General features: G+C 40.0%; 3 protein-coding genes across 3 annotated transcripts in view; 2 read left to right on the plus strand and 1 right to left on the minus strand.

Moving 5' to 3' along the window:
* Positions 1-8,458, plus strand: part of myripb (myosin VIIA and Rab interacting protein b) — a 111,203-nt gene extending 102,745 nt beyond the window's left edge. The window contains 5 exon segments of the mRNA XM_029458004.1: positions 1,970-2,161; positions 2,273-2,434; positions 2,636-2,731; positions 2,927-2,987; positions 5,691-8,458. Of these exon segments, the coding sequence (XP_029313864.1) occupies positions 1,970-2,161; positions 2,273-2,434; positions 2,636-2,731; positions 2,927-2,987; positions 5,691-5,734 (555 nt within the window). The 3' untranslated portion in view covers positions 5,735-8,458.
* A 528-nt stretch (positions 8,459-8,986) lies between these two features.
* Positions 8,987-10,986, minus strand: prlh2 (prolactin releasing hormone 2). The gene is made up of 3 exons (XM_029457972.1): positions 10,879-10,986; positions 10,245-10,424; positions 8,987-9,364 (listed from the first exon to the last, which is right to left on the minus strand). Exons 2-3 carry the CDS (start codon positions 10,405-10,407, stop codon positions 9,159-9,161), a joined length of 369 nt encoding a protein of 122 aa, XP_029313832.1. The 5' UTR covers positions 10,408-10,424; positions 10,879-10,986; the 3' UTR covers positions 8,987-9,158.
* A 5,637-nt stretch (positions 10,987-16,623) lies between these two features.
* The window catches only part of shrprbck1r (sharpin and rbck1 related), a 10,038-nt gene continuing 2,117 nt past the window's right edge, over positions 16,624-24,544 (plus strand). Inside the window, exons 1-12 of the mRNA XM_029457993.1 lie at positions 16,624-17,259; positions 18,123-18,297; positions 19,137-19,214; positions 19,462-19,603; positions 19,704-19,794; positions 20,067-20,377; positions 20,954-21,065; positions 21,150-21,320; positions 22,898-23,058; positions 23,209-23,320; positions 24,169-24,348; positions 24,514-24,544. The exon at positions 24,514-24,544 is cut by the window's right edge and continues 68 nt beyond it. Of these exons, the coding sequence (XP_029313853.1) occupies positions 16,987-17,259; positions 18,123-18,297; positions 19,137-19,214; positions 19,462-19,603; positions 19,704-19,794; positions 20,067-20,377; positions 20,954-21,065; positions 21,150-21,320; positions 22,898-23,058; positions 23,209-23,320; positions 24,169-24,348; positions 24,514-24,544 (1,837 nt within the window). The 5' untranslated portion in view covers positions 16,624-16,986. The remainder of the gene's footprint in view (positions 17,260-18,122; positions 18,298-19,136; positions 19,215-19,461; positions 19,604-19,703; positions 19,795-20,066; positions 20,378-20,953; positions 21,066-21,149; positions 21,321-22,897; positions 23,059-23,208; positions 23,321-24,168; positions 24,349-24,513) is intronic.

A 24,544-nucleotide genomic window follows, 5' to 3' on the forward strand; every position in this document is an offset into this window, starting at 1 on the left:
TCTGGGGACACGGGCAGAGTGTCTCCCCATCGAGCTCCAGAGAGAGAGGAGCTTGAGACATCATCAGCACCATCAGCAGCAACTTGAGGCAGAAAAAAAGTATCTCGCTGAAAGAGGATCAGGAGACGATCCAGGAGCTGAGCGATGAGCAGTATCACATCTGTTACAAGATGAACTGACCTCAATCAACCTTAAGCTTACCACCAGCTTTAAACCTGAGGAGGAGCCCCTTCAGGCCCTCCGGAGGGAACCCGCCACTGGTTTATGGGCCCTCAAACTTGTTCCAGAGCCAGAAGTCTCTGAGGAGAAGCTCCCAGAGAAAAGAAGTGAGGCACTCAGTCTGGAAAAGAGTCTTTGAGGAAGGAGAACAAGGAGAGGCAGCCGTAGTGAACAAACAGAGTGCTTTCAAACAGGTTCATTTAATGTTAATATAATGAACTAACTATTAACTGTATTAGTAGTTCAATCAGGAGGGACCAACAGCATATATGTGATAATAAAGTCTTGACAGAAAGTCTTTGGTGCTCAGACTCTACAGGGAGATTTTACTCAGAGCAGTAGCAGCCAGATGGAAACCTATGACTGAATCATCTCAATAGTATTTTCATTAATACGAGTGTTATATAAATGTTGCTTCCCTAGGTGCAAACTTTGAATGCACTTAAAGTTCTTTAAATTACACATCAGTCATTGACAAAAGCAGTTTAGAAACAATTACAACAGTTATAATAACAACAAAGGTTTACAGAACGGTTGTGTAGTTCTCCTGCATTTCACACAAAGACACATTTTCTTGTTGGAAAGTTACCAACAAAGAGTCACAATGTGTAAAAAATACCCAAAATAAATGATTTGAATCTTTTTACAAATGTGTCCCCTAAACTAGCACCTGCTATTAACTTATATAATAGTTGTATTAAACCACAGAACTTATACTTATACTATAATCAAACAATATTTCTGTCTTGGAAGCAAACTCTTCTTTATCTACAGTACGTTGATCTTCAGTAGCCTGTTTGATCTGCAGGGTCATGTCCTGGTTCTTTGAAGACTCTCATTAAACATTATTTTTTCTCCATCGATCAACCAGCTCAATATGTCGCTGCGTCTCCTTTTTATCAGCGAGTGGTGAATGTTTGTTTAGATGACAGGTTTGCTTATGTCTCTCCATATTCACACTTTCTGTCTGAGAGACGGATCAATACGCCTCCGATCCTCCTGATCAAAGCTTCAGCTTCATTATTGAATAACATCCGTCTCTCTTCGCTGCCTTTTCCTTTTCCTTGCTTAGTGTTTATCATCTATTCAGAAATATACAGCATCTTCACCATTTAAATTATTAAACTGAAGACCGTAACATTTACAGACTCCTTTTGGTAACTAATGTTCCAGTTTTTAAACTGAAGATAAAAACTTAATCTGCACGTTCATTTACATTTGGGTATTGTTTAGACATGCAGTGCAGGATATGAGCTTTATTTTGAAATATGATGATTGAGTTCCTTATTCCTCAGCTGTTCACCCAAATGCCATAATTGTTTGAAACTGCAGAGTAATACAAAATGTTTGAATTACTGTACATGCTTTAACAAATATAAAAGATCATCCGACTTCGTCCTGAAACCTTCGCTTTATTTCCTCCTCCGTCATCACTGCTGCGTTTCTCACCTGCAGTTCTTGTGCTGCGCCTTCCCTTTGCAATCACATGCCTACGTCACGTGCATGTTCACAGCTGATCAGCTGACTAACAGAGATCGATCGATTAATTGGTTTGAGTAACTTTTAAAGGAAAATAAGTCAAAATTCAACATCTCCTTGCTTCCCGAATGAAAGAGATTCTTTCATTATCACATTATGTCTTATCCCACTTTTCTCTCCTCGTGCATCGAGTCCTTTTGCTCCAACAGCTCCTAAAAGTTTTGTCTTCACTGCGCCTCATTTGTTGTGTGTGTGTGTTCTTCACGTGAAGCAGAAGTACTCGGCGGCCTCTCTCTGCAGCATCACCACCGAGGTGCTGAAGGTTTTGAACGCCACAGAGGAGCTGATTTGTGAAGCAGGAGGTGAGAGCTACACCCCATCGGAGACTGTGAGTGCCTCTCCCATCTCCAACAGCTCTGACTCCCGCCGGCTGGACCAGAGGCTCACCAAGATGGAGGAGAACGTAAGCAGAGGGACACCTTAGGTTCACCACTCTGTGCATATCCACCCAATAAGAAAAGGTTGTAAAGATTTAATCTTATTGGTAACTAGATGTTTCTTCCTCTGTGCACAGGTGTACCTGGCTGCAGGTGCTGTGTACGGTCTTGAGGGGGCGCTGGGGGACCTGGAGGAATGTGCCCGCGGTATTCAGAGTGGCACCACAGACACAGAGCTGTCCTTCCTGGAGGACCAGGTGGCCACTGCAGCCGCGCAGGTTCAGCACTCTGAAGTACAGGTACTGCAGCAGTCGTGTGTGTTTTTATTTATATTAAAGTTATGAGTCATTTGCAAACATAACAAACAAACATAACATTTCAGAAAACTTGCAATACAGAAACTACACACTGAACTGGGGAAGTGTCACTGTGATATCCGTTAGTTACATTTAGTTTCACCGTATTCACCTTTTAAAGGAAGTGTGTGTTTCCTTTTTAAGATTTCAAACATCGAGGCCCGGATATCAGCGCTGAAGACAGCTGGGTTGAATGTGACTGTCTGCAATCATTTCTCCAAGTTCAAGCCAAAGGCGAAGGTAACTCCAGTAGCTCTCCCACACAGACACCATGTGCTATATGTTATCATAAAGTAATGCTATGTTAAGTAACATCTGCCTGAGGACGGCCCTGTAATGTATCTGTCCCACTGAGGTGTTGTGTTCTACTCTAACTCTCTACTACTTATCAGCATGAAAATGATGAAGTGTATAACACAAATACTCTGATTACAGCCGCAAACTCTGGACTCATCGCGCCATCAAAGGAGGAAGCTCCCGGCCCCTCCACTGAAAGGTGAAACAAGTTCTTATTCGCTCAAACGGGTGCTAACTGTATACATGCATTAATAAATCAAATGTAAACACTCAGGTAAAATGTCATCTGAACTGTGACAAATCATTTTACAGAATCATTTGCAGAGTTTTGGTGTAACTGAAGTCTCGCAATCAACACTGACCATTAAAATAATTGCAGTAGTTTTTAATTATATATTCATTTAATTGCTTATGTTTTATATATTCATTTAATAACAGGTAAATAAAATCTTAAGATACCTCGTACATCTTCAGTTACATAATACTACACTGATGGAAATTATTTTTAATTTATGACCAAATATTCAGAATTATTTCACGTTTTCTGATTTTGATATGTACTGAAACAGGGAATATTATACATTTTTCAATCTGCCAAAGTTGACTAAATGCGCCACATGGTTGAATGCATGTACTGCCGTGACCTTCTGTACATCCTGTCCTTACCATCAGCAGGTTAAGTACAATGAGTATGCAAACTGTGCTGACTTACACGTCATCAATGCAAACGCTCCGTACCACCAACACTGCATAACAGCCTCACTCTCTTTGTGTGAAACCGCTAGAGAAGGGCAGCGAGACAGAGACGAAGGAACACTTTTATTCATTTTACGCTTTGTTATTGGCAGCTGAAAGGATGTAAAAGTGAATACATCTGCTCGAAAGGGACCGAGTAACTGAAAAGCTCCATTAGATGTAAAGCAGCCAAATGGAAAAACCGCACAGTGCAGGAGGAGAAGGCTGTTTTATCAACCAACAAGAAGTTGGATCCTTTTAATATCAGTGAAAGGTCTTTTTCTGTTCGTCCGTCTCTTTTTTCTCTTTTCTTTCTTCAGCAGCGTCCACAGAGTAGCTCTGATTCAGGGCCAGAAAGCAGGCAGGACAATGGGGCCAAATCAGTGACCAAGACGTGTAATCACATCATTGATTCCAGCTTAACGTGTTCTTTTTGTCCATCCATCACACATTATGCTCTGAATGTATGGCTGGGAAGACTGTCCGGATATTTAGATAAGTCAGCTGCATTAATATGAATCATATGTTATTGAAATAAAAATTATTTCATGGAAAACCCAGGCTTTTTGGGTGCTTTGCTTTTAAAATGTTACTTTGCTTAAAGGCCCTGTCACACATATCCGTATGGCAGAAACGTATGCTGGCGTATACGAAATATCGGCAATAGGTTGATATAAATTCAGGGTAAGTTGTGATTGTTTGAAGGACGCAGACGACACGCCGAACACGCCAGACATACACAGTTCCGTATGGCAGAAACATGCCGGCGTATATGAAAATTAGCTCAAAACTTTTCCACAGCGGTGTTGTAGCTGACGTATACATAACGAATACATAACAAATTATTATACGCATGTCAAACATATTGATAGCGTATCACTTACCTATTTAAAACGTATCAGAGCCTTTGGCCAATGGTGCTGGAAAAGTGCCATTTGGTTCACGTCATGCTGATGCTGGAGATCAGAATGTACTCTTGTCGCAGCCTCTCAGCATCCTCCATGCTCTCTGATGATGGGTTGATGTATTCATCAAGACGTGCTGTGAAGAAGTGAGGATGAGCTACTCACAGGGACCCTATATACTATATTCAAACACCAATAAGCTCCCAAAACGCTAGCTGAACGCTAGCTGTACTGTAGAAACACGTTTAATGAGTTACTCCGTCATCAGGCATAATGTTAACATAGGGTAGGAATAGGTTATCCACTCGTTATCAATACATTGGCTGTAGGGTTCACCGTCAGCCGACGTAGCCTATATCTAACGTACCTCTAACGTAGTCACGTAGGTATTCACGTACTATATTTACGTAGGTAAATATTCACATACGTATTCCGTATTCACGTATGTCTAACGTCACGTAACGTCTGCATATCTTATGAAGCACACGTCGGGTACGTCCGGTAATTTTGAACATGCTTAAAACATCAGCGTTCAACAACGCACCCCAGCGTAACACAGTGAGCTCTTAACGAATACTACTTATACCTTACCTTATATCAACGTAAACCAGCGTGTTGCCGATATTTTGTATTCGTCATATTTTTGTATATGTTATGCATTTGTTGGATATTCGTCTGATACATTTTGTATTAGGAAGTGATGCTCTATCAATAGGTTAGACATGCGTATCTGTATATGTTCACTTTTCCGATCCGATGAAAAGTTGGACGTATTTGGAAATTTTCATATACGTTTCTTCCATACGGATATGTGTGACAGGGCCTTAAAGGTATAATATGTAACTTTTCTGCATTAAAATCTCCAAAAACCACTGGACCTATGTTATATATGTTGTTGAGTTGTGTACACCTTTTACATCTTGGTGTTTTTAACTCTATATTTGAAGCGGATGAAGGATTTTAGTCCTCGGACATCTGGATCTTAAGTGCTCAGAGAAACAAGCTGAGCAAACGTTAGCGGCAGCCGAACAGCGTGCAGGAGAAACTCTGATGTTACTGGCTTTAATCACTGGCTTTAATCACTGGGTCCACTTGTTTTTGGAGAGGAGGTAAAAACCTCCTGAAGGAGGAACAATGAAGGAATCCTAACAGCAGCCACTAAACTCCATATTCTGTTATTGTTTTGATTGAGAGACTTGTAATGGTAGAAAATTAGTTATTGTGTATTTTAATGCTGGTTTGTTGTTTTTTTTGTATTTCAGAAAAGTCCGAGCCAGAGCAGCAGGTGAAAGTGTTTCGGCCGTAGTGACAGTCAGCAGCACAACGAGTCCCTCAGGGCCATCTCAGAGGCCCAGGGACGGGGCCCGTCTCATCCAGTGCCTTGACCCAGTGTCCGCCTCCAGCTCCAGGCCAAGGTTAGGGGCCAACACCTGCCCTGTGTGATCCAACAAGCACTCCGCCCTCAGCCAGGCACGGTACCCTGTCAGTCAAATGCCTCACAGAAGATGACTGGCTCTTTTCCACTTTATCCTCCATCTTTCGCCTCCTCACCACGCACATAACATCAAGCAAGGATGACTCGACAGTCGGTGTCTCTGCCTTAAAAATCTGCAAACACTCCTCATGATCCAACAGAAAAGAATATCTGTACAGACAAAAAAATTACTAATTTCCTTTTTCTATCTGTTTGCAAGAGTATTGTGATTTACTGTACGATGAAGACGTGGAAAAATCATGTAAAACTTTCTGTGATTCAGTGTCCCGAAAAGATGCTGAGCCGTGTTTTTTATACTGCATCTTCTTTCTCACCAAATGAAATGTCACGAGGAATCTTATCATACTGTAAGCCCCTTCATTTCCACACACAGCTGTCAGATGGTAATCCTCATTGGGGAATGATTGTAACACCTTTAATCATTTTAAGAATCCATGCACTTAAAATAAGTGCTGAGATACGCAGAGTATCAGGGCTAACGATGCTCGGTGGCAACAAAGCACATTTGAGAAATATTTAATTCTTTGTTAACAGCCTCAAATGAAACAGTTAAAGGAATAGTTTTGGGAAATATTTGCTTTTTTAGACAAGATTTACAGCAGAAGATCAATATCACTGTAATGTCTGTTCAGTACATATGTAGCCTGTTAGCTTAGCTTAGCATAAAGGCTGCAAACAGGAGGAAAACAGCTAGCTTCACTCTGTTCAAAAATGTACAAAGATTAGCCAAGCAGCACTTCTAAAGCTCACTGGAAAAAATATATATATATATATATATATATATATATATATATATATCAGTCTTTAAGCTAAGCTAAGCTAAGCTAGCCTACATTAGCTTCGTATCTAGTGTAGGCTACAGGCAGAAGACTATTTCCCATAATGTCTTACTATTCCTTAAATAAATGCTAACTGTAAAGATTTACTGGGGAAGGGCTCTCCCATTTATATAGAACAACACACACACACACACACACACACACACACACACACACACACACACACACACACACACACACACACACACAGCCTTAATGTAAAAGCTGTGGGCGTTTACATTGAAACAAGTCAAAATAAGGTTTGAATAATGTCTGTCAGACAAACTCAGCTCAGGTCTGACCTTCAGGTTCAGTCGGACAACCTTCCCCGCGCAGTATTCTTCAACCCAAAGTCATTTCTTCGTTTACTTTCAAACGTTGTGGCCTTTTTATTTGAACAAAAAGGTATTTTCATGTTTCCCCTTTGCTGGATCATGGCCACACTTTTGTGTTGCATTCATTAAATCTTGCAAAGATTTTTTTACATAATGAAGTCTGATGGGCTATAAAACAAATGCCATGGAACCATGATTTTGTTACAAGCAATTTATTTTTGTACTTACTGAACGTTTTTATGCAATACTACTGAAATAAGTTCTATTGCACATTAAGGCTTTATTCTCCCTCCTCAGTCAGTGCTATCACACTCTCTCATGCGACTCAAAGTGCTTTCAGTGTACGCCTGTATTTACCATTTGATATTCTGCCAGTAAGGATGATGGTAAATGTTACAAAAACACGGGTGTCAACAGGCATTTTGGAGCGGCTAGTACGATTCATGCTGTATTTGTACTCCTTAAACATTAGATTTGCGAATACTGCCTTTCATTTTTGGTTGACCTACATTAGTTCTCAGTTAGTTGCATACGGTTGTCAAAGTTTCTGCTACGGCTTGAGAGCAGTGTTGGATTTGCTTGAAGTAAAAGGTGTGAAGATCTCCAGTATGAATGCTCGGCCCCTTCTATTAGTGACCTTTTCATCCCAGCCTTTCACATCTCGGGTTTTGCACATTGATCCTGTACTTTTGTCAATCTTGTTCTCCAGAAGTGTCGATGTATAAAAAGCATGTTTCTGGTTTTATCGAAATTGATGTAAAAATGTCCCATAAGAAGCACAGCCACAAGGGTCCAATCATCAGTGTCCTGTATTTTTCTAATGTAAAAAATAATATTATCTCATCACAGAATTTATTAATATATATATATGTGTGAAAAGATGGATATGATATAGAATAATATGTGTATTACCCAATCATAGTTGACCAATCTTTCAGTGTTGTGTGCAAGAGACGGTGTATAATTGTCATGAAGTCTACTTTACTGCTGGAACTGAGATTCACACTGAAACCAGATCTCACTCCTGTTCCTGTTTAAGTCCGGTGTGAATGACTTCGTGAGGTTCGCTGTGCACCGCTCCACAGGCGTTCACTTTAATGTGCAATCGTTCGTTGCGCTCCATATGACATGTTGGGGAAAATATTAACAAGCAAAAAATACAGATTCTCGATGTGCCACAGTACTCTGAGACAGAGATGTATTATGACATGAATAAAATTTGCAAACTTAAAAAGCTTTTTCTTTGGAAAGGAAATGTTTGTTGTGCACCTCAAATGCAGGAAGGATGTCACATCGATAACCATCGTTAATAAAGGAGTTTATTGATAGTTAATTAAATTATAATTAATTCTGTTTACTAATTATTAGTAACGTTTTTTTATCATAAGTGTGTGTAATATGAAATAGTTTATGAATTATATATTTGATTACATTCTTGTTACATTTATAAACTAAGTTGTGCACATTACATTTTATATTATATGAAGTATTTGTTAATAATTACCAAATGATTTGTTACATCAATAAACATTACATAGAAACTAATTATTTACAAGTTATTAAATATCTATTTAAAGAATGTTAATAAATGCTTTACAAAATATGTATTAACCATTTAACAACATATTTTAATCATCCAATAATTATTAAACATTAAAGTCCATTATGTTTCTAGATGTTATACAGAAGATTAAATCACTTGGTAATCATTAATACTTAATACAGTATAAACAATATTATAATGTGTGCAACAATACACTTTTAAAATAATATCAATTATAGCATTACTATTAATTACTTCACATTATTAATTATATTAGTTATTACAGTAAAAACTATCAAATAAAGTGTAACTCTCAGTTTATTAATGATGGTTGTTATTGAGTGTTACCAGAAGGCTACAGGCAAAGTGAGGAACAGATATAATCACAACATCCTGCTTTATTAATCAATATAGATGCATTTTTATGTACAGATATGGAGGATCCATCACCCTCACACCAGACACCAGAGAGAAACACATCAGAAGAGAATATGACCTCCAGATAAAAAATGAAGACACGGAGTGTGTAGATGAAGATGTCACGGTAACCAATCCCCGTCTTCCCCATCCAGCACGTCCCCGAGGCTCTGCTTGTTTCTGAGGCTGTTGAGCAGCAGCACTAACGTCCTGAGGACGGGCTTCACCCCCCCGCTGCCCAGAGCCTCCACGCTGCTGTGCCTCTTCCCGAAGCGCCCGATGGGTCTCACTCCGCGGCCCACGTACCAGAAGGGGTCTATCTCTGGACCTGGACGACACACAAGGGGGGAGATCAAGCAAAGTGTGCACAATTAGCAGAATTCACTTTTGGGAACACGTCTGTGAGCTGATGCCAAAAATACTCTCTTAAATACACACACACACTCACACACACACACTCACACACAACTCCCTTCACATAGATACAGCTAGGGATATAAAAAACAGCAGACAACAAGATTTTGAAAATTATTGTAAAAGTTAATGGAACTGCAATAAAATAAAAAACATTACAGTCAGAAAACAGTTTGATTTTATTCTGTTTAACTTCAATAAGTACATTTTATACTATAAAAAAAACAGGGAACGTAAAAGATTAGTCCACACAATTGACTCTTTAGTATGTGTATAGTATCTGCAGACACTGTTGTCTATGTGAACATAAAGATGCGTTCAGGAACTATACGAAGAATGATTTTGAAGTATAAAGTGTATATAAAATAGTAAAGTAATACAACATTCACTCTTTAACCCCTTTTCAATCTAAAGTAAATAATTAAAAATGTATTAATATACACATTCAGCAATAATCATGCTGTTTTTGTTCATTAAAATATGAAAAAATAATACACTTAATAATGTACCACGTCAGTTATTGATTCCTCATTTAAAGATTACTAAAACGTGTTAAGCATCTATCTTTAAAGACACATACAGCTATAATTAGATGCAGTAAAAAAAAATCAAACTGTACAATAGAGACAACATCTAAAAGTAGAAGAATATTTTTTCATGTATCTTACAATAAATCAATATGGGAACAAAAAGTAGAAGAAGGTCACTGAACTCAAAATCATTCTGTATGCACATCTTAAATCTCCCTTAACAAAGCTTGCTTGTTATAAACCACAAATACAAACAAGTCTTACTTCTGTTGTCGACATTGTGAACGATGTGGAAGTCGTGCTCCAGCGTGGTGCTGTGAGCGCTGCTGAAGCTGCAGGAGAGGAGGAGGAGGAGAGCCAGAGCTGCAGGCAGCCAGCGGCTCGTCAGGACACAGAGCCGGACATCAGCCGCTCTCCCAGGCTGCATGCTGTGGAGTCAAGGCACTAGAGAGGACGGAGGGACGCTGGTCAGTAAACACTCACTGTTTAATTAGAAAGACGAGGCAAAGAGAGGCAAAGAAAGCTGAAACTAGACATAAAAAAAAACCTAAAGTCAGGTAACATCACTAGAAATTCACTTTTAAATATTATAAAAGCTTTATTTTCTGATAGGACATTATTTATAAGATATGAAATAATACCATGAAATAGTGTTAAATCAGTTAAACCTTAATACTAAACACAAAAAGATGGTTATAATTAATTAATTAATTAATTATAATATGAATTTACTCGGATTTAAAAACACGATGGTGAACATTGACTATCAATAAGTAAGTGTTAAAGAAATTTCTCATAAAATAATTGTCTAAAAACATTTTGTTATCCTCACTCTCTTGCATTTTCAAGTGTAAAAAATAAAAGAATATATTATTATATGAAACAGCAGCTTTCTTACCCTGAACTTTGGTTGACAGGCTGAGGTCAGCTGGCCGAGGTCTGAAGTCGTTTATTGTGGAGCAGGTGTGCTCCAGCTTATATACATCCATGCTGCTCATGTTGTTGTTGGATGATGAATCAAGAACGTCAGTCACACACCGTGATCCCACACTGCAGGATGCATCACCCCCCCCTTCCCTCCCTCCTCCCACTCTGTAACCCCCCCCCCCCCTCCCCCCCTCATCTCTCTGAGGAAGGAGGTCTGCTTTTTGGTGTTTTCCTGACGTCCGTCACGCAGCAGAGAAGTCCATCAGGAAGTCAATGACATGGACAACTTTAAATTAGTGCACATGGGGAGACCCACCGCCTCAAGTAGGTCTTTCAGACGGTGACTCGGAGCTGTGGTGGGAGTTTTTCATGAGCCTTTCATCGATCAGCTTTATTACAGGGGACAAAGCTCGCTGTATTCTTGTCACCAGAAGCTTTTGGAACTTTCTAAATAATCAACTCCCAAGATTATAGATGCAAACATCTCACTGCACCTACTGACTGATGTGACCAGATCACTTCTTTAATGTTGCAGCTGTAAATACAATGTTTTAAATCCGTGACCTCAGAACCACAACATCCAACTGGTTCAGGAAGGAGTGAGAGCGTTAGAAACACTGGAGGTGAAGGTGAATTCATATGTCAAGCATACTGATGAATCACAAGTGAGAATTCGAGGTGTGGAGAACTTCTCACTCACATACATTCAAGTGTAAAGTGCAGTCAGGTCTTGAAAGGTCATGATGCTTATTATGATGCTCATAAAAACAAACCTGAAGATGTGCGTAATTCATTCACTTTAACTACCAGTTTTGTGGAAGTTTTGTAACTTATTGAAGGAATGCTTATTTGCAAACCAAGTCACTTGATTGTGCAGTAGATGTCGAGCAGTCTGAAACAAATCTTCATAGAATCTTTCACAGTTTTCTGACATTTTATCAACTAATTGATTAAACGAGATAATTGCTGAACTAGTTTCAGCTTCACTGTAGACACATGTGACATTTTAACGAACTAGTGACGATGTGCATAGTATAAATGTGAAGGTTTGTTCTCTACATGTTGAAGAACTTGTAACATTACGAGTTAAAAATAATAAATAAATTTTCCCTTGTGCGAAACAATCATCTCAAACTGTATTAAAGCATATCTGGATGATATTATTGTCCTGCGTAGCATGCGACGTAAAAGGACGTGTGTGTGTGACCATGTGAGCATGTGCACCCTCAGGCAGCACTTTGGTGCTCTTCCCACACATTAGTGCAGCCATAACTTAGTCATGGCCTGAGATCAGATGGGATGATGCAGACACGAGTCCCGCCTGTGGGAGTCAGTGACCGCAGTAATGAGAAGAAAACTACCTGCGGACGTGTAATCGCATCACAACACGGAAGAATCCTCAACTAATGACACTGATTTGATTTGTGATCGGGAGCCTTTAATCGAAAATATATGAAATATGATTTTTTGTTTTTTTATGCCAAGTCACAGGCAGGTGTGAAAGGTTTGGTCCTCCGTGTTCTGTGGCTAACGTGGTGCTATGAAGAGATTAAAGGCCCTGTCACACATATCCGTATGACAGAAACGTATTCTGGCGCATACGAAATATCGGCAATAGGTTGATATAAATTCAGGGTATGTTGTGATCGTATGAAGGACGCAGATGTTACGCCGAACACGCCAGACATACACAGTTCCGTATGGCAGAGACATGCCGGCGTATATGAAAATGAGCTAAAAATGTGTCAGAGTCCAAATACGTCCAACTTTTCCACAGCGGTGTTCTAGCTGACGCATACATAACCAACACATAACAAATTATTATACGTATGTCAAACATTGATAGCGTATCACTTACCTATTTAAAACGTATCAGAGCGTCTGGCCAACGGAGCTGGAAAAGTGCCATCTGGTTCATGTCATGCTGATGCTGGAGAACGGCTAACATGCTGAACGCTAGCTGTACTGTAGAAACACGTTTAATAAGTTACTCCATCGTCAGGCATAATGTTAACATAGGGTAGGAATAGGTTATCCACTCGTTATCAATACATTGGCTGTAGGGTTCACCGTCAGCCGACGTAGCCTATATCTAACGTACCTCTAACATAGTCACGTAAGTATTCACGTAAGTATTCACGTACGTATTCACGTATGTCTAACGTCTGCATATGCGAAGCACACGTCGGGTACGTCCGATAATTTTGAACATGCTCAAAACATCAGCGTTCAACAACGCACCCCAGCGTAACACAGTGAGCTCTTAACGAATACTACTTATACCTTACCTTATATCAACGTAAACCAGCGTGTTGCCGATATTTTGTATACGTCATATTTTTGTATACGTTATGCATTTGTTGGATATTCGTCTGATACATTTTGTATTATTAAGTGATGCGCTATCAATAGGTTAGACATGTGTATCTGTATATGTTCACTTTTCCGATCCGATGAAAAGTTGGATGTATTTGGACTCTGACAAATTTTCATATATTTCGTATGCGCCGGCATACGTTTCTGTACGGATATGTGTGACAGGGCCTTTAGAGACAAATGGAGTTAAAACGAGAGGATTCGGGCTACATGTGAATGAATTTAAAGTCAGAACTCAACTGCATTTTTCACACAATCTTCTTCCGTAAAAACTAAAACAATGCAATATGGTTATTTTTCATCCTAAACCAATTTTTATGCATATAGTCCTTGAATCGTCACTGCTCTAAACTCACTAAATCACCATATTTGATTCATAAATACATCATTTAGTGGTTTAATCTGCACTTAAAATGGTTTGTCCTATTTACACGATTCTTCTGCTCTGAGTTTGTATCTTCGTGGTTGTTTTGCACTTATTGTCTCTTTGGACAAACGCGTCAGCAACTTGTAATGTCACCGTTGTTCACATTGTCCCAGTTCAAGCTTTGTTCTATGGTGTCATGATGCCGCCTCTGACGTCACACTGACATCCCGCTCTCATCAGCACCTGATTGAAAGGCTTCATCTCGCTCGTGTTTTCTGTGAATGGAGCCGCAGAAGATCAGCGGTCGAGTCACAGCGTGAGGTGTTCACCTTCCTGCCTGATTACACTATGTGAATAAAATGTACAACAGATCGTTACCGATGTATCTATAGAGAGAAACTGAGTCAAGGTGTTTCATTCATAAAAACTATAAAGTGCAAAGACGATATTTCCTTATACTGTGGGGGGCAGGGGCTCTGATGAATGAGGTATTGATTGAAAACCCTGCTGGCAGAAAGATTAACAGCTTTAACCAACCCAGCTTTCTTCTAAATCATTCCCCTTACGTGCTACAGTATATTCTGTTAATTGCCTCGTAATTCGTGACCCACAGAGCGTGTGGGCCGGGACATTCATTGACCGGGTTAGGTTTACCCTCTTTCTTAAAAGAGGCGTCGATTGGGAAGTCAGTCAGCAGAGAGATTTATTTTAAGGTCTTTCCTGTTGGTGAAGCATTAAGGTTGCAAGTTTACAAGTTAGAAAAGACATGAAGATTTCAGTTCACCCAAGAACTTCTCTTACCTGTAGAGCAATTTATTAATCTAGATTGTTTTGTTGTAAATTGTTGTTGGAGACATCAGCCTTCGCTCTAATATACTGGAGTGTCCATGACGAGATGCACGCTTCCTTCTGCGCATTGATACGGTTGAAAGAAAAGTAGTTCCTACATGACGCTGCTCTCAACGAGGTCTGTGGATTATCGTGAGTAACCGGGTCAATATATCTGGAGACACGTTGCAGTTGGATTTTTAAAATGTATTTTTTTGGCGCTTTGAGCTCCACAAACCAAGCACCATCTAGTTCCATTATATTTAAGAGAAGAGCGACATTTCTATCTTCAACACTCAATAACTCGCACCAAAACTATCTCGATTGATAAATAGCGGAACGGGAAAATTGTAATTTTGACTTTGAGGTGAACTGTCCCTTTACAAGTAGACTTTTTAAACAAAGAAAGAGTGCTTTCAAATGGAATAGTTGATCAATATTTACTTCCATTAAATGTGTACGGAGTCATTCAACACTGGATTCAATGATACAATCAGGGATGGCTGAATTGTATTTAGCTGCTTCAGTTTTATTGTGCAGGTCAGATATTATGGGAAACCTGAAGATCGTTAATGTTGAGAAATACTGGATGCCACACAGGTCAAACATATAAATATATATATATATATATATCACAAAATACATGGAAAAAAAATTGTTATGAAGACAGGAGAATATATCATGTTTTTATGGGATGCTTTGCTGCCCCTTTGTGGTAAGACATGTGCACACACATACAGTATCTGTATGTTTCTTAAAATATTAAGAATAATACTGCTAACAGAGGTCATATGTAAAACGTATCATCAAGAAATTCAGACCATGTAGTAAAAACATTTTAATAAATCAAGTTTGAATGTGGTGGAGGAAATGGGTGTTTAAGTTTTCAGTAAAAAAAAACAAATAATATATTTAAAACTGTCTGGAAATAATAAATAAATATAGTATAGAAATAATAAAGTTGAGACATTTACGTTTTTAGTAGTAGATTATAATAAGGAGAGTTGGACATGGGAGCTGATATTGCATCCTTGAAATATATATATATGCATCTCTAATTAGATCATGGGAGTGTAGTTTATTGATCTGCATTATAAATTCTGGAGGATTAGAAAGTTGTGGTTTGTAGCGAGTCTCTGTTCTGTCTTAAATCAGGAGCATCCAGTAATCACAGACTTATTATTCAAAATACATTTAAGATAAATAAAACAAGGTACTGAAGTCTCATTCATTTGGGTTCCTGCTCATATGGACTTTCTGAGTAATTAGAAACTGACAAACTAGCCGAAGAAGCTTGTTAAAAAAGAAACGTGATCCATATTAAACAGTCGGGGGGAAAGGCATTTGGAAGATAATAAATTAAAGGCAACAGCACTGGGGCCACGAGATAAAGGATAGAGTGGGTGTTGTGAGGAAAGAAAATAGAAAAAAAAGGAGTGAATAGATTAAGAATATGACACAATAATCTGAACCTTATCCAACCGTTCTTTGTGAACATTGCATTTACCAGGGCTCTTTAGTTGCAGGAAATATATACCAGAGAAAGAACACGATGGAAGGAAAGATTATGGAGCAAGATTAAAGAGCATGATGGAGTTCGATGGAAGTGAACAAGACAAGATATTGTGGTTGCTTGGAAAAATCTGACAAACCAGCCACTGTAGGATTTACTCCAGAGGATGGCAGTAATGCAACACGAAGGATACGCCGCCGGTAATACTCAGAGAAAAAGACAAGACTCCTTTTTTTGCAGTGCAATTAACATAATGGTACAGAGAAACCAGAATGTTTATAAATAATAATTATATATATATATATATATATATATATATATATATATATAAAATTGTGATAAATAAACAACAAAGCAAAAAATATCAAATCATATTTTTGTTAAAGGTATTGCCTCTTTAAATAGGTCACAGTACAGTTTGACAGCTTTATTAGTTTATTAGTGTGTATACATTTGAGTCTTAATATATTTTAAAAATAAAATAAAAAATCCAGTGAAATTGGGGGTAACTTTTGTTATTTTGCATTTATGTCAAATGTACCACATATAATCAGTAAGCTTGTAAATGAATTACATATTATTTTTATCCTGTTCAAAATCTATGAATATTTCAACAGTATACGTCACAAGCGACGCATGCGCACTACGAAGTGAAAGCTTGCGCTCATAAACAACATCAGCGTTAGCAGTGAGTGTCAAACTATTGTCCATAACCTTGATGTTACACAGGTATGGGACACACCGAAGAATACTGATATTGCTTCGCAGCCGAAACAAAACACTAAATCTGCCTGAAACGACACTAAAACGGAAGAAGAGAGAAGTGAAACCTCTAAGCTAGCTTACTTTTTGGAAGTCGCTCCTAACTGTTGACCGACTAACACTTGCTTCCTGTTAAATATGTGAGACACTCAAAGTAACGTCAGGTAACGACAGCAGGTAGGCTAAACAACCCACCACCGGACCCCGTGTGTCTACATGAGTCTGCGGGCAGGATGTCGCTGAGTTCAGGCGGTTGGACTCCGGGCTACACGCCGGACCAGTCCGCTGCCCTGCCCGGTCACTATGTGGCCCCGCAGTCACAAGTTGGCTGCCAAACCGTCCTCATGTCGGTTCGGGTGTCGGTGTGTCACTCTGGTATTCGGCCGCTGTGTCTCCCCGGAGCAGGCGATGTGTCACTCCGCCTGCAGCTTATCATGGATCCGGGGAAGTCTGGGGAATTCCGGTTGTCGCTCCAGCAGGACAGCAACGGGACCGGCCGGAGTGTGGTGAGTTCACAGTAACTAAGTATTTACTCAAGTAATTCTGCACAATAAGTACTTTTGGTGCTTTAAGTGCATATTGATGCATACACACACTTTTCTTAAGTAAAACATGTCATGCAGGACTTTTACTTGTGGGCCAAACAGAGTATTTATACACTTGTATTAGGACTTAAGTAAAAGATGTGAGTACTTCTTCCACCACTGCTGACAGCAGCAGTGATACATGGGAAACTACCCAGTTTAATGAAAATATGTCCACAGGAAGACTTATTATGCTAGATATGACTCAGTACTCAGTGCAAGAATTTGATATGGGGAAATATTGTGAAATAAAACTTAATTTGTAATGGGAACCAACTAGAGCACTAGTTTACAAATGTACTGGCTTGTTACCAGGGCCAGATTATTGTGACAAGATGCCACATATTTTCAAAGTAATTACCTTTTTAAAGTAATTTCCACATTGTGAACCTGGAGCCCTCGGGCCCCGGGCCGATCAGAGGCCCTGAACTGTTGCCCAGTTTCTTCAGTTGGTAATTCAGCACTAAATTGGGACCCTGTATTACGAAGCAATGTCTACTTATGACCTCATTAAAGGTTTTGAATGACTGTATATTAAATATATTTACAGGTCTGAAGAGGTAGAGCTGTTCAGTATTACACAGGATAAATAAGTTATGAATAGAGAAACATCAGAAGATACACCTTAGTGTAGCATAACCGTGTTCTTCTTTATTGCTCTAATAATCCTCCGAATTTTGTAATTTCAGTGATGCACAATGTTTCCATTTTTGCACAACGTATGATTCATATATGTTCCTACCTCATCTCCTCTCATTCCTGCTCTCTTCTTCTTCTTTTCTCAGACCATCACTGAGTTTGATTTGAGGACAGTGAAATATGAGGTGAAGTCACCAAAGTGCCACGAGCTGAGTTTGGCGTCGCCGCCACATGACCGCATCAGCTTCAACTTCCGCTGCGCGCAGGAGGCTCAGGAGTGGGCTACGGTGGTGTTGTCCTCTCTGAGGGAAGCACACAGAGGTCAGTCGCACCTTCTTCCCAAATACTCCCTGCACTGCCAAAAGGAAGGTAGAGAAATGTAGATATTTCAAACCTTCCAACAGGATCCTATGAGCCTGTTCAAACCTACAGTACACTGTTATAGAAAACCCTTGTTGATTTGATGGAATTAATTTGTCCTTTGGTGAACTTGGCTCATGCGAAATTGGGCGTGACGAATCTAGCGGAACAAAAGATCTTTTCACTGCGTGTTAACATCACTACAGTCTCTCCACCCTGGAACCAAGCTTCATATTTTCACTTCAGGGGGATTTTCAATAATTTGTCTCTGCTTACGTACATGATTTGCTCTTGTTTACTCGCATTCATGGGAATAATAAAGTAAAGGCAGTGGAAGAATGTTACAAAATACTTTTATTCAAGTACTGTAATAAGTTCAATTTTGTTCAATTTTACTTGAGTATTTCCATTTTATGCTACTTTATTCTTCTACTCTACCTCATCTGAGATATTGTACATTTTACTCCTCTACATTTATGTAAATGTAAATTGTGCTCTGGAAGAATATTTTAGTTAGCAGCCGTGGCTGTAACACAAACTCATAACTTAGCATAATAATAAGCGTGCAGTTTCATTAGGTCGCCTGTCGTAATGTGAATAAGCGTGAATAACACTTAAACACATTACCTTCTCCTCGAACATGATTTCTGGCTGCAGGAAATGACACACTATGCTCCAGCTGTAGGTAGAGAAACATTAGACAATAGGAGAGGTCTTTTGTAGAATGTGTTATAGCTGATTCTTATCCGGTTCTTTATTTAAATGCTTTTTTTCTGGTTTTCTACATTTCTCATTGGCAGTCGGGCCTCAAGATAACGGTCCACAGCGCCCCCTGGATGGTCTCCATCGTGAGAACACCTTAGTCTTGCAACGAACAGGTGTGTACGCTGAACAATATACATTCTAATCAGATTTTTTTATTTTTAAGATATGATGCAACTAATTAACTATTCCTTCACTCGTTTTATTTATTCATTCATTCATTGAATCATTTTAGCCTTCTAGTGGCTGTTTGGAGGTATGGCAACATCCTCTGCACACACTTGCCCGTATGTTCACCTGCGTGGGCTTGTCTGTGTTTCCGTGTGGGCGTGTGTGTGCGTGTGCGTGTGCGTGCACCTGTAGAGGAAACCTGCATAGAGCTGACCCGAGCCATAGAAGCAGGTGACATGCAGTCTGCTTCCGTCTTTGCTGCCACCCTCGCCCGACAACGTGCCGCGCTCAAGATTCAGCCCTCCGCCAGAGACAATGAAGACAATGAAATCAAGTAGGAGCATCATCATCATCATCATCATTATTAATAATGTTTTCAATTAATGTTAAAGTTTATACGAAGGATGTGGCTTGTGTTTCATTTCATATGAAAGCTTGGCTGTTGCAGTTGAGGATTCTTCTTCGTCCTGTTGTGTCACTGTGAAAGTTTTCCCACATATGACCACTGCAGCACTGAAACAGCAGGTGAGTCTTCTTCTTCTTCTTCTTCTTCTTCTTCTTCTTCTTCTTCTTCTTCTTCTTCTTCTTCTTCTTCTTCTTCTTCTTGTGTTCTGAAACCATCATTGCAGGAGAACACCCAGGAGAGGCCGACTGCTATGACAAACTCCCATGATGCCACGTGTCTTTTGTTATTGTTTTGATTGAGAGAATTGCAGGAAATTACATATTGTGCGTTTAAAGGATCAGTATCTCAAAGTTTAAAATGTCTATCTCACAGTATTTCTCTTGCTTCGCAGATGTTCCTTGAGTATGGTTTTCACCCTCGGGTGCAGCGCTGGGTGATCGGTCAGTGTCTGTGCATCGACCAGCGCTCTCTGGCCTCGTATGGGGTTCGTCAGGACGATGACACAGCCTTCTTGTACCTCCTGTCAGCCCGTCATGCCCGCTTGACCCTCCAAGTCCTCCAGCAGGACCAAGAGAGCGCCCTCCTCCTCTGTCCTCCGACTCTGTCTCTCCCCACTCCTCCGCTGCCTGCTACTTCTTCAAATGGCCCCTCATCTCTGGACCGGAGGCCTTACAACACCCTGCCTCCGAGGCTCCAGACCTCCTAGTAACACTGGTGAGTGAGGGCGTTAGCATGAGGGTGTTAGCATGATGAGGGCGTTAGCATGAGGGTTATTAGATAAGATTTGTTTACTTTTCAATGTCATTGAGCAAACATGAGATTATACGTGTTTGTTTAGTAATTAGTTTACTACAATACTCTGTAAATCATAAACTCTTTTAGTAGTCAGTAGAAGATGTTTCCATTTTTAGCTTTTAACATATTTATGACCTGAGCTCTTTTGAGTGATGCTTCACAATATTCTGTGTAAGAACAATCAGATGCTGCAACATTACCAGAAGACGTTATCTTGGCACCGTTGAATTGAAAACTATGATGTGGTCAAATGTATTGTTACAACCCATACGCTATTCTAGCACCACAGTCTTTTCAGTATCATAATTAGTATAATTCTACCAAAACTGAATTAAAAAAGATCCCCAGCTCTGCCTCGGTGTTGTGACTAGAATATAACCGCGCACAGTAAAGGAAAAGTAGAGTAAATGTAAATGTGCTTAGCCGTGTAATAGAGTGCTGCAGGAGTCCTGGATGCTTATTAGATGCTTTTCTTCTCTCCATGAATGTTTCAGGTGGGTCCGAGAGAGGAAACATCAGTGAGATCAGAGATCTCACCAACATGGAGATGCCTCAACTCACTGAAGCACTGAGCCCCAGCACGGCTTCCACCCAGGTAATACAGCCGTTATGGTTTCATTCTTAAATAAAATATCTCATAAGAAAAGTGGTTTGAGAAGTTGAACTTCTCTGTCCTCAGGGTTGGTCGTGCCCTTCTTGCACTTACATAAACAAACCAACGCGGCCGGGCTGTGAGATCTGCAGCACAAACCGCCCGGAGAGCTACGTGGTCCCGGGGGGATACCGACCTGACGAACTGGAGCTCAGACGGATCCAGCAGGAGAAGGAGGCGATCAGACAGTACCAGCAGGTATGAAAACTCAGTCACACCTGAACCCCCGAGCACATCTTACAATCATACACCTCTATGTATGAGCCAACATCCTATCTCACCCACATTCAGAGTGAAACCTTATTATAGCGTACCATGTGGCAGCATCCAGCAGAAGCGTTCAACAAAGAATGCTACAAGGCAGCTAGAGCTGCACCGAAGAGATCATAGCTTCAGTCACAACGTTGACATTCAAGATCTAAATCAACATTTGAATGTTTTTAGCTGTTTTCATGTCTATTCATTGTGTTTAAAGCAGGTATTTCTGCAAAGTTGCAGATAAAGATTCGGCTACACTGATATTATTAGTGTAGTATCATACCAACAGCGACTGCAGAAAGATGTTGAAGAAATCACCTGGTTTTTTTAGCATTCAAAGTTGATTTTAATAAAAATAACAAAGCAATTTAATGCGATTAATCGCTTTTTTCAAATTGCAGATTTTGTTTGAGTATTTTCTTTATTGATTTTACGGTGATGATGTCATTAAAATATGATGGCAGACATTCGAAGCTTCATTTAAAAAACGCAATAAAAGCTTCAAATGTGAAAAAGAAAAGAGATTCGGTAAAATATAACACAGGGCACCAAATTGGACAAAACACTAGGGGAGGGGGAAAGAATGAAATTGATACAAAGTTGTCATCTGAATTCAAATTTGCCGGCCTCCTCAGATTGACTCTCTTCTCTTCTGTCTCTGTTTTTCTGAAGGAGAAAGGGAGAAGAGAGGTGCTGAGGAGTGCTGGGGCTCAAAACAACTCACTCCTGTATAACCTGGACCAGGACTACTGAACACACACAGACACACACACACTTCATGTTTATTTATGTTTCATTCTCAAACAGTTTCCGTTACACTCATCTGACACTTACACTCGGATCACATAAGAACTCTTAATGCACTTTGTCTGAGTCTACGTGCTTGGATTAAAAGCATATGGTTTTTATCCGCCCTGAGGTTGAATGTAATCTCCTTTAAGATGATGCAAGGCTTGTGTCGACACCATCAACCTTAATATTGTCTAATAAGGAAAGCAGGTGTTGGTGTAGGTGCATCCCTGGCTCCAGTGTTTTGCATGTTGATGAGATTCTACAGCAGAGAAACTTTATGAAAACATATCTGGTGAAAAGTAGAAACTGAAGAACACAAACACACAGTTCTTAATCAGACTCTGCTGCTTTGCTTCAACGGTGGAAAACGTCAGTGAAGCACAAAGATTTCTGGTTCTTGGTACAAACTCCTGGAAATAAAGATCAAACTCTAGTGAAAGGTTTACAAAAGACTTTTCCTTATATCGACCATCCGGCTAGATGATCGCTGTTGATGAACTCCTAAGAGATTGCCACTAAATGAATGTATTATTGTTCATTTTGCACTGTTAATTGTAAATACTTTGTGAAACACATTCAAATAAAATGTTTATACACAATGTGTGTGTCTGTACTGTCGATGTGTAAATGTTGCCCACAATACTTTTTATGCATTGTGCCCCTATAATAAAAACCTGAAGGGAAGTTTAGCTTTAACCCTCCCAACAACACCACCCCTGTGCCAGGCAAAGGACGAGGAGCGCAGGCAGAATTTTGCCCGGCTCGTGATGCTGGATGGACAGGAAGTGCTGCCTAACCCAGATCCAGTGGACTGTAGGATCTGCTACGTGGACCTGCAGCGAGGCGAGGGCGTCCTGCTGAGGGAGTGTCTCCACTGCTTCTGCAGGTACGAGTGAAGATGTGTTATACGAGGGGGAAAGGTGTCCTATCAAGAGAAAGAAGCAGCTGTGCCGCCCAGAGCTGCTGAATAAGTGGAAATATTTCTTCAGCCTGATTGAATATCCAGGATGTTTGATGTTTGTGCATGTCTGCCCAGAGAGTGCTTACGCTCAGTCATCATGCTGAGTGAGGAGCCGGAGGTGGCCTGTCCCTACAGAGACGACACGTATTCCTGTTCCTGCTTCCTGCAGGAGAGGGAGATCAGAGCCGTGAGTTACACCAACACCTGCACTGTTTGCTCTCATACATGAGATACAGTAATGTTACAACTGCTGTATATTTCTGTGTAATCAAGACCCAGGGTGAGTCTGTCCGTTGGCAAAAGTGTGTTGTGTTTATTTATAGCCTCAGAAACGTAGGAGCCGCTTGGTAAAGAGCGCACTCGAGTTTTTGTCTTGAGCTCAGAGTGCACGAGAATGGAGCGCTCCTAATGCTGCTGCAGTGTTTATGTATGTAAATGTGCGTTCTGCAAATATGAGTGCTGATTTAAATGCTATTATTATTCAGTAGGTTTTATTTTCCATCTATATGTTATGCTTTCTATGTCTTCCTATTTTCATTTGTATCTTGTTTTATTAAGTGTTTTATTTGCCATCGTATTGTTTGTTAATTATCTATCCCTGTTTAATGTTCATTTGTATGGTTTCCCTTATTATAAACTCTTTGTGCTGCATTGTTCTTGTATTTACGGTGCTAAACAAAAAGATTATTTTTTATTATCCTAAAGCATCAGAATATGTCGATTAATCTGACTGTACATTATGTTTTAATTTAGCAACTAGCTACTTGACCTCTCTCCCCGGACAGCCTTCAGCAGTTAGCGAACCTCCCCAGCTGCTAAATGTTAAACAATAAACTGCGATCCAACCAGAACTGCTGAAGACAGACACACATCTGAAGAGCGAGATGTGCAGTAGAAAAGTAGAACATCAGAATTCATAATATTTCATTGCTGTTCTCCTGTGTTTGTTTTCTTTGCACCTCAGACTATAACCTGTTAGTCGTGTTATTACAAACGACTAGTCCTAAACAACTTATTTACCTTTCTCCTTCACAGTTGGTCCCAGCAGAGGAGTACGAGCGCTGGCTGCAGAGAGGTCTGTCGGTGGCAGAGTCTCGATGTGAGGGCAGCTACCACTGTGCCACCCCCGACTGTCCGGGCTGGTGTGTGTACGAGGACACCGTCAACGTCTTCCACTGCCCCGTCTGCACCAAACTCAACTGCCTGATTTGCAAGGTATGAAATATATCCAGTATATTCACACAAATACTACAGTATAATATGTAACATTTCTACATTAAAGGGTCTAAAAACTACGAGACCTGAGTTATGTATTTTGTTGAGTTGTGTTCTTACATACAGAATGTGCTGAAGTCATTTTTCTGTTTCTCTTCTCCTCAGTCCATCCACGAGGGAATGAACTGTAAGCAGT

Source organism: Cottoperca gobio, chromosome 20 (assembly GCF_900634415.1).
Source record: "Cottoperca gobio chromosome 20, fCotGob3.1, whole genome shotgun sequence".
NCBI lineage: Eukaryota > Metazoa > Chordata > Actinopteri > Perciformes > Bovichtidae > Cottoperca > Cottoperca gobio.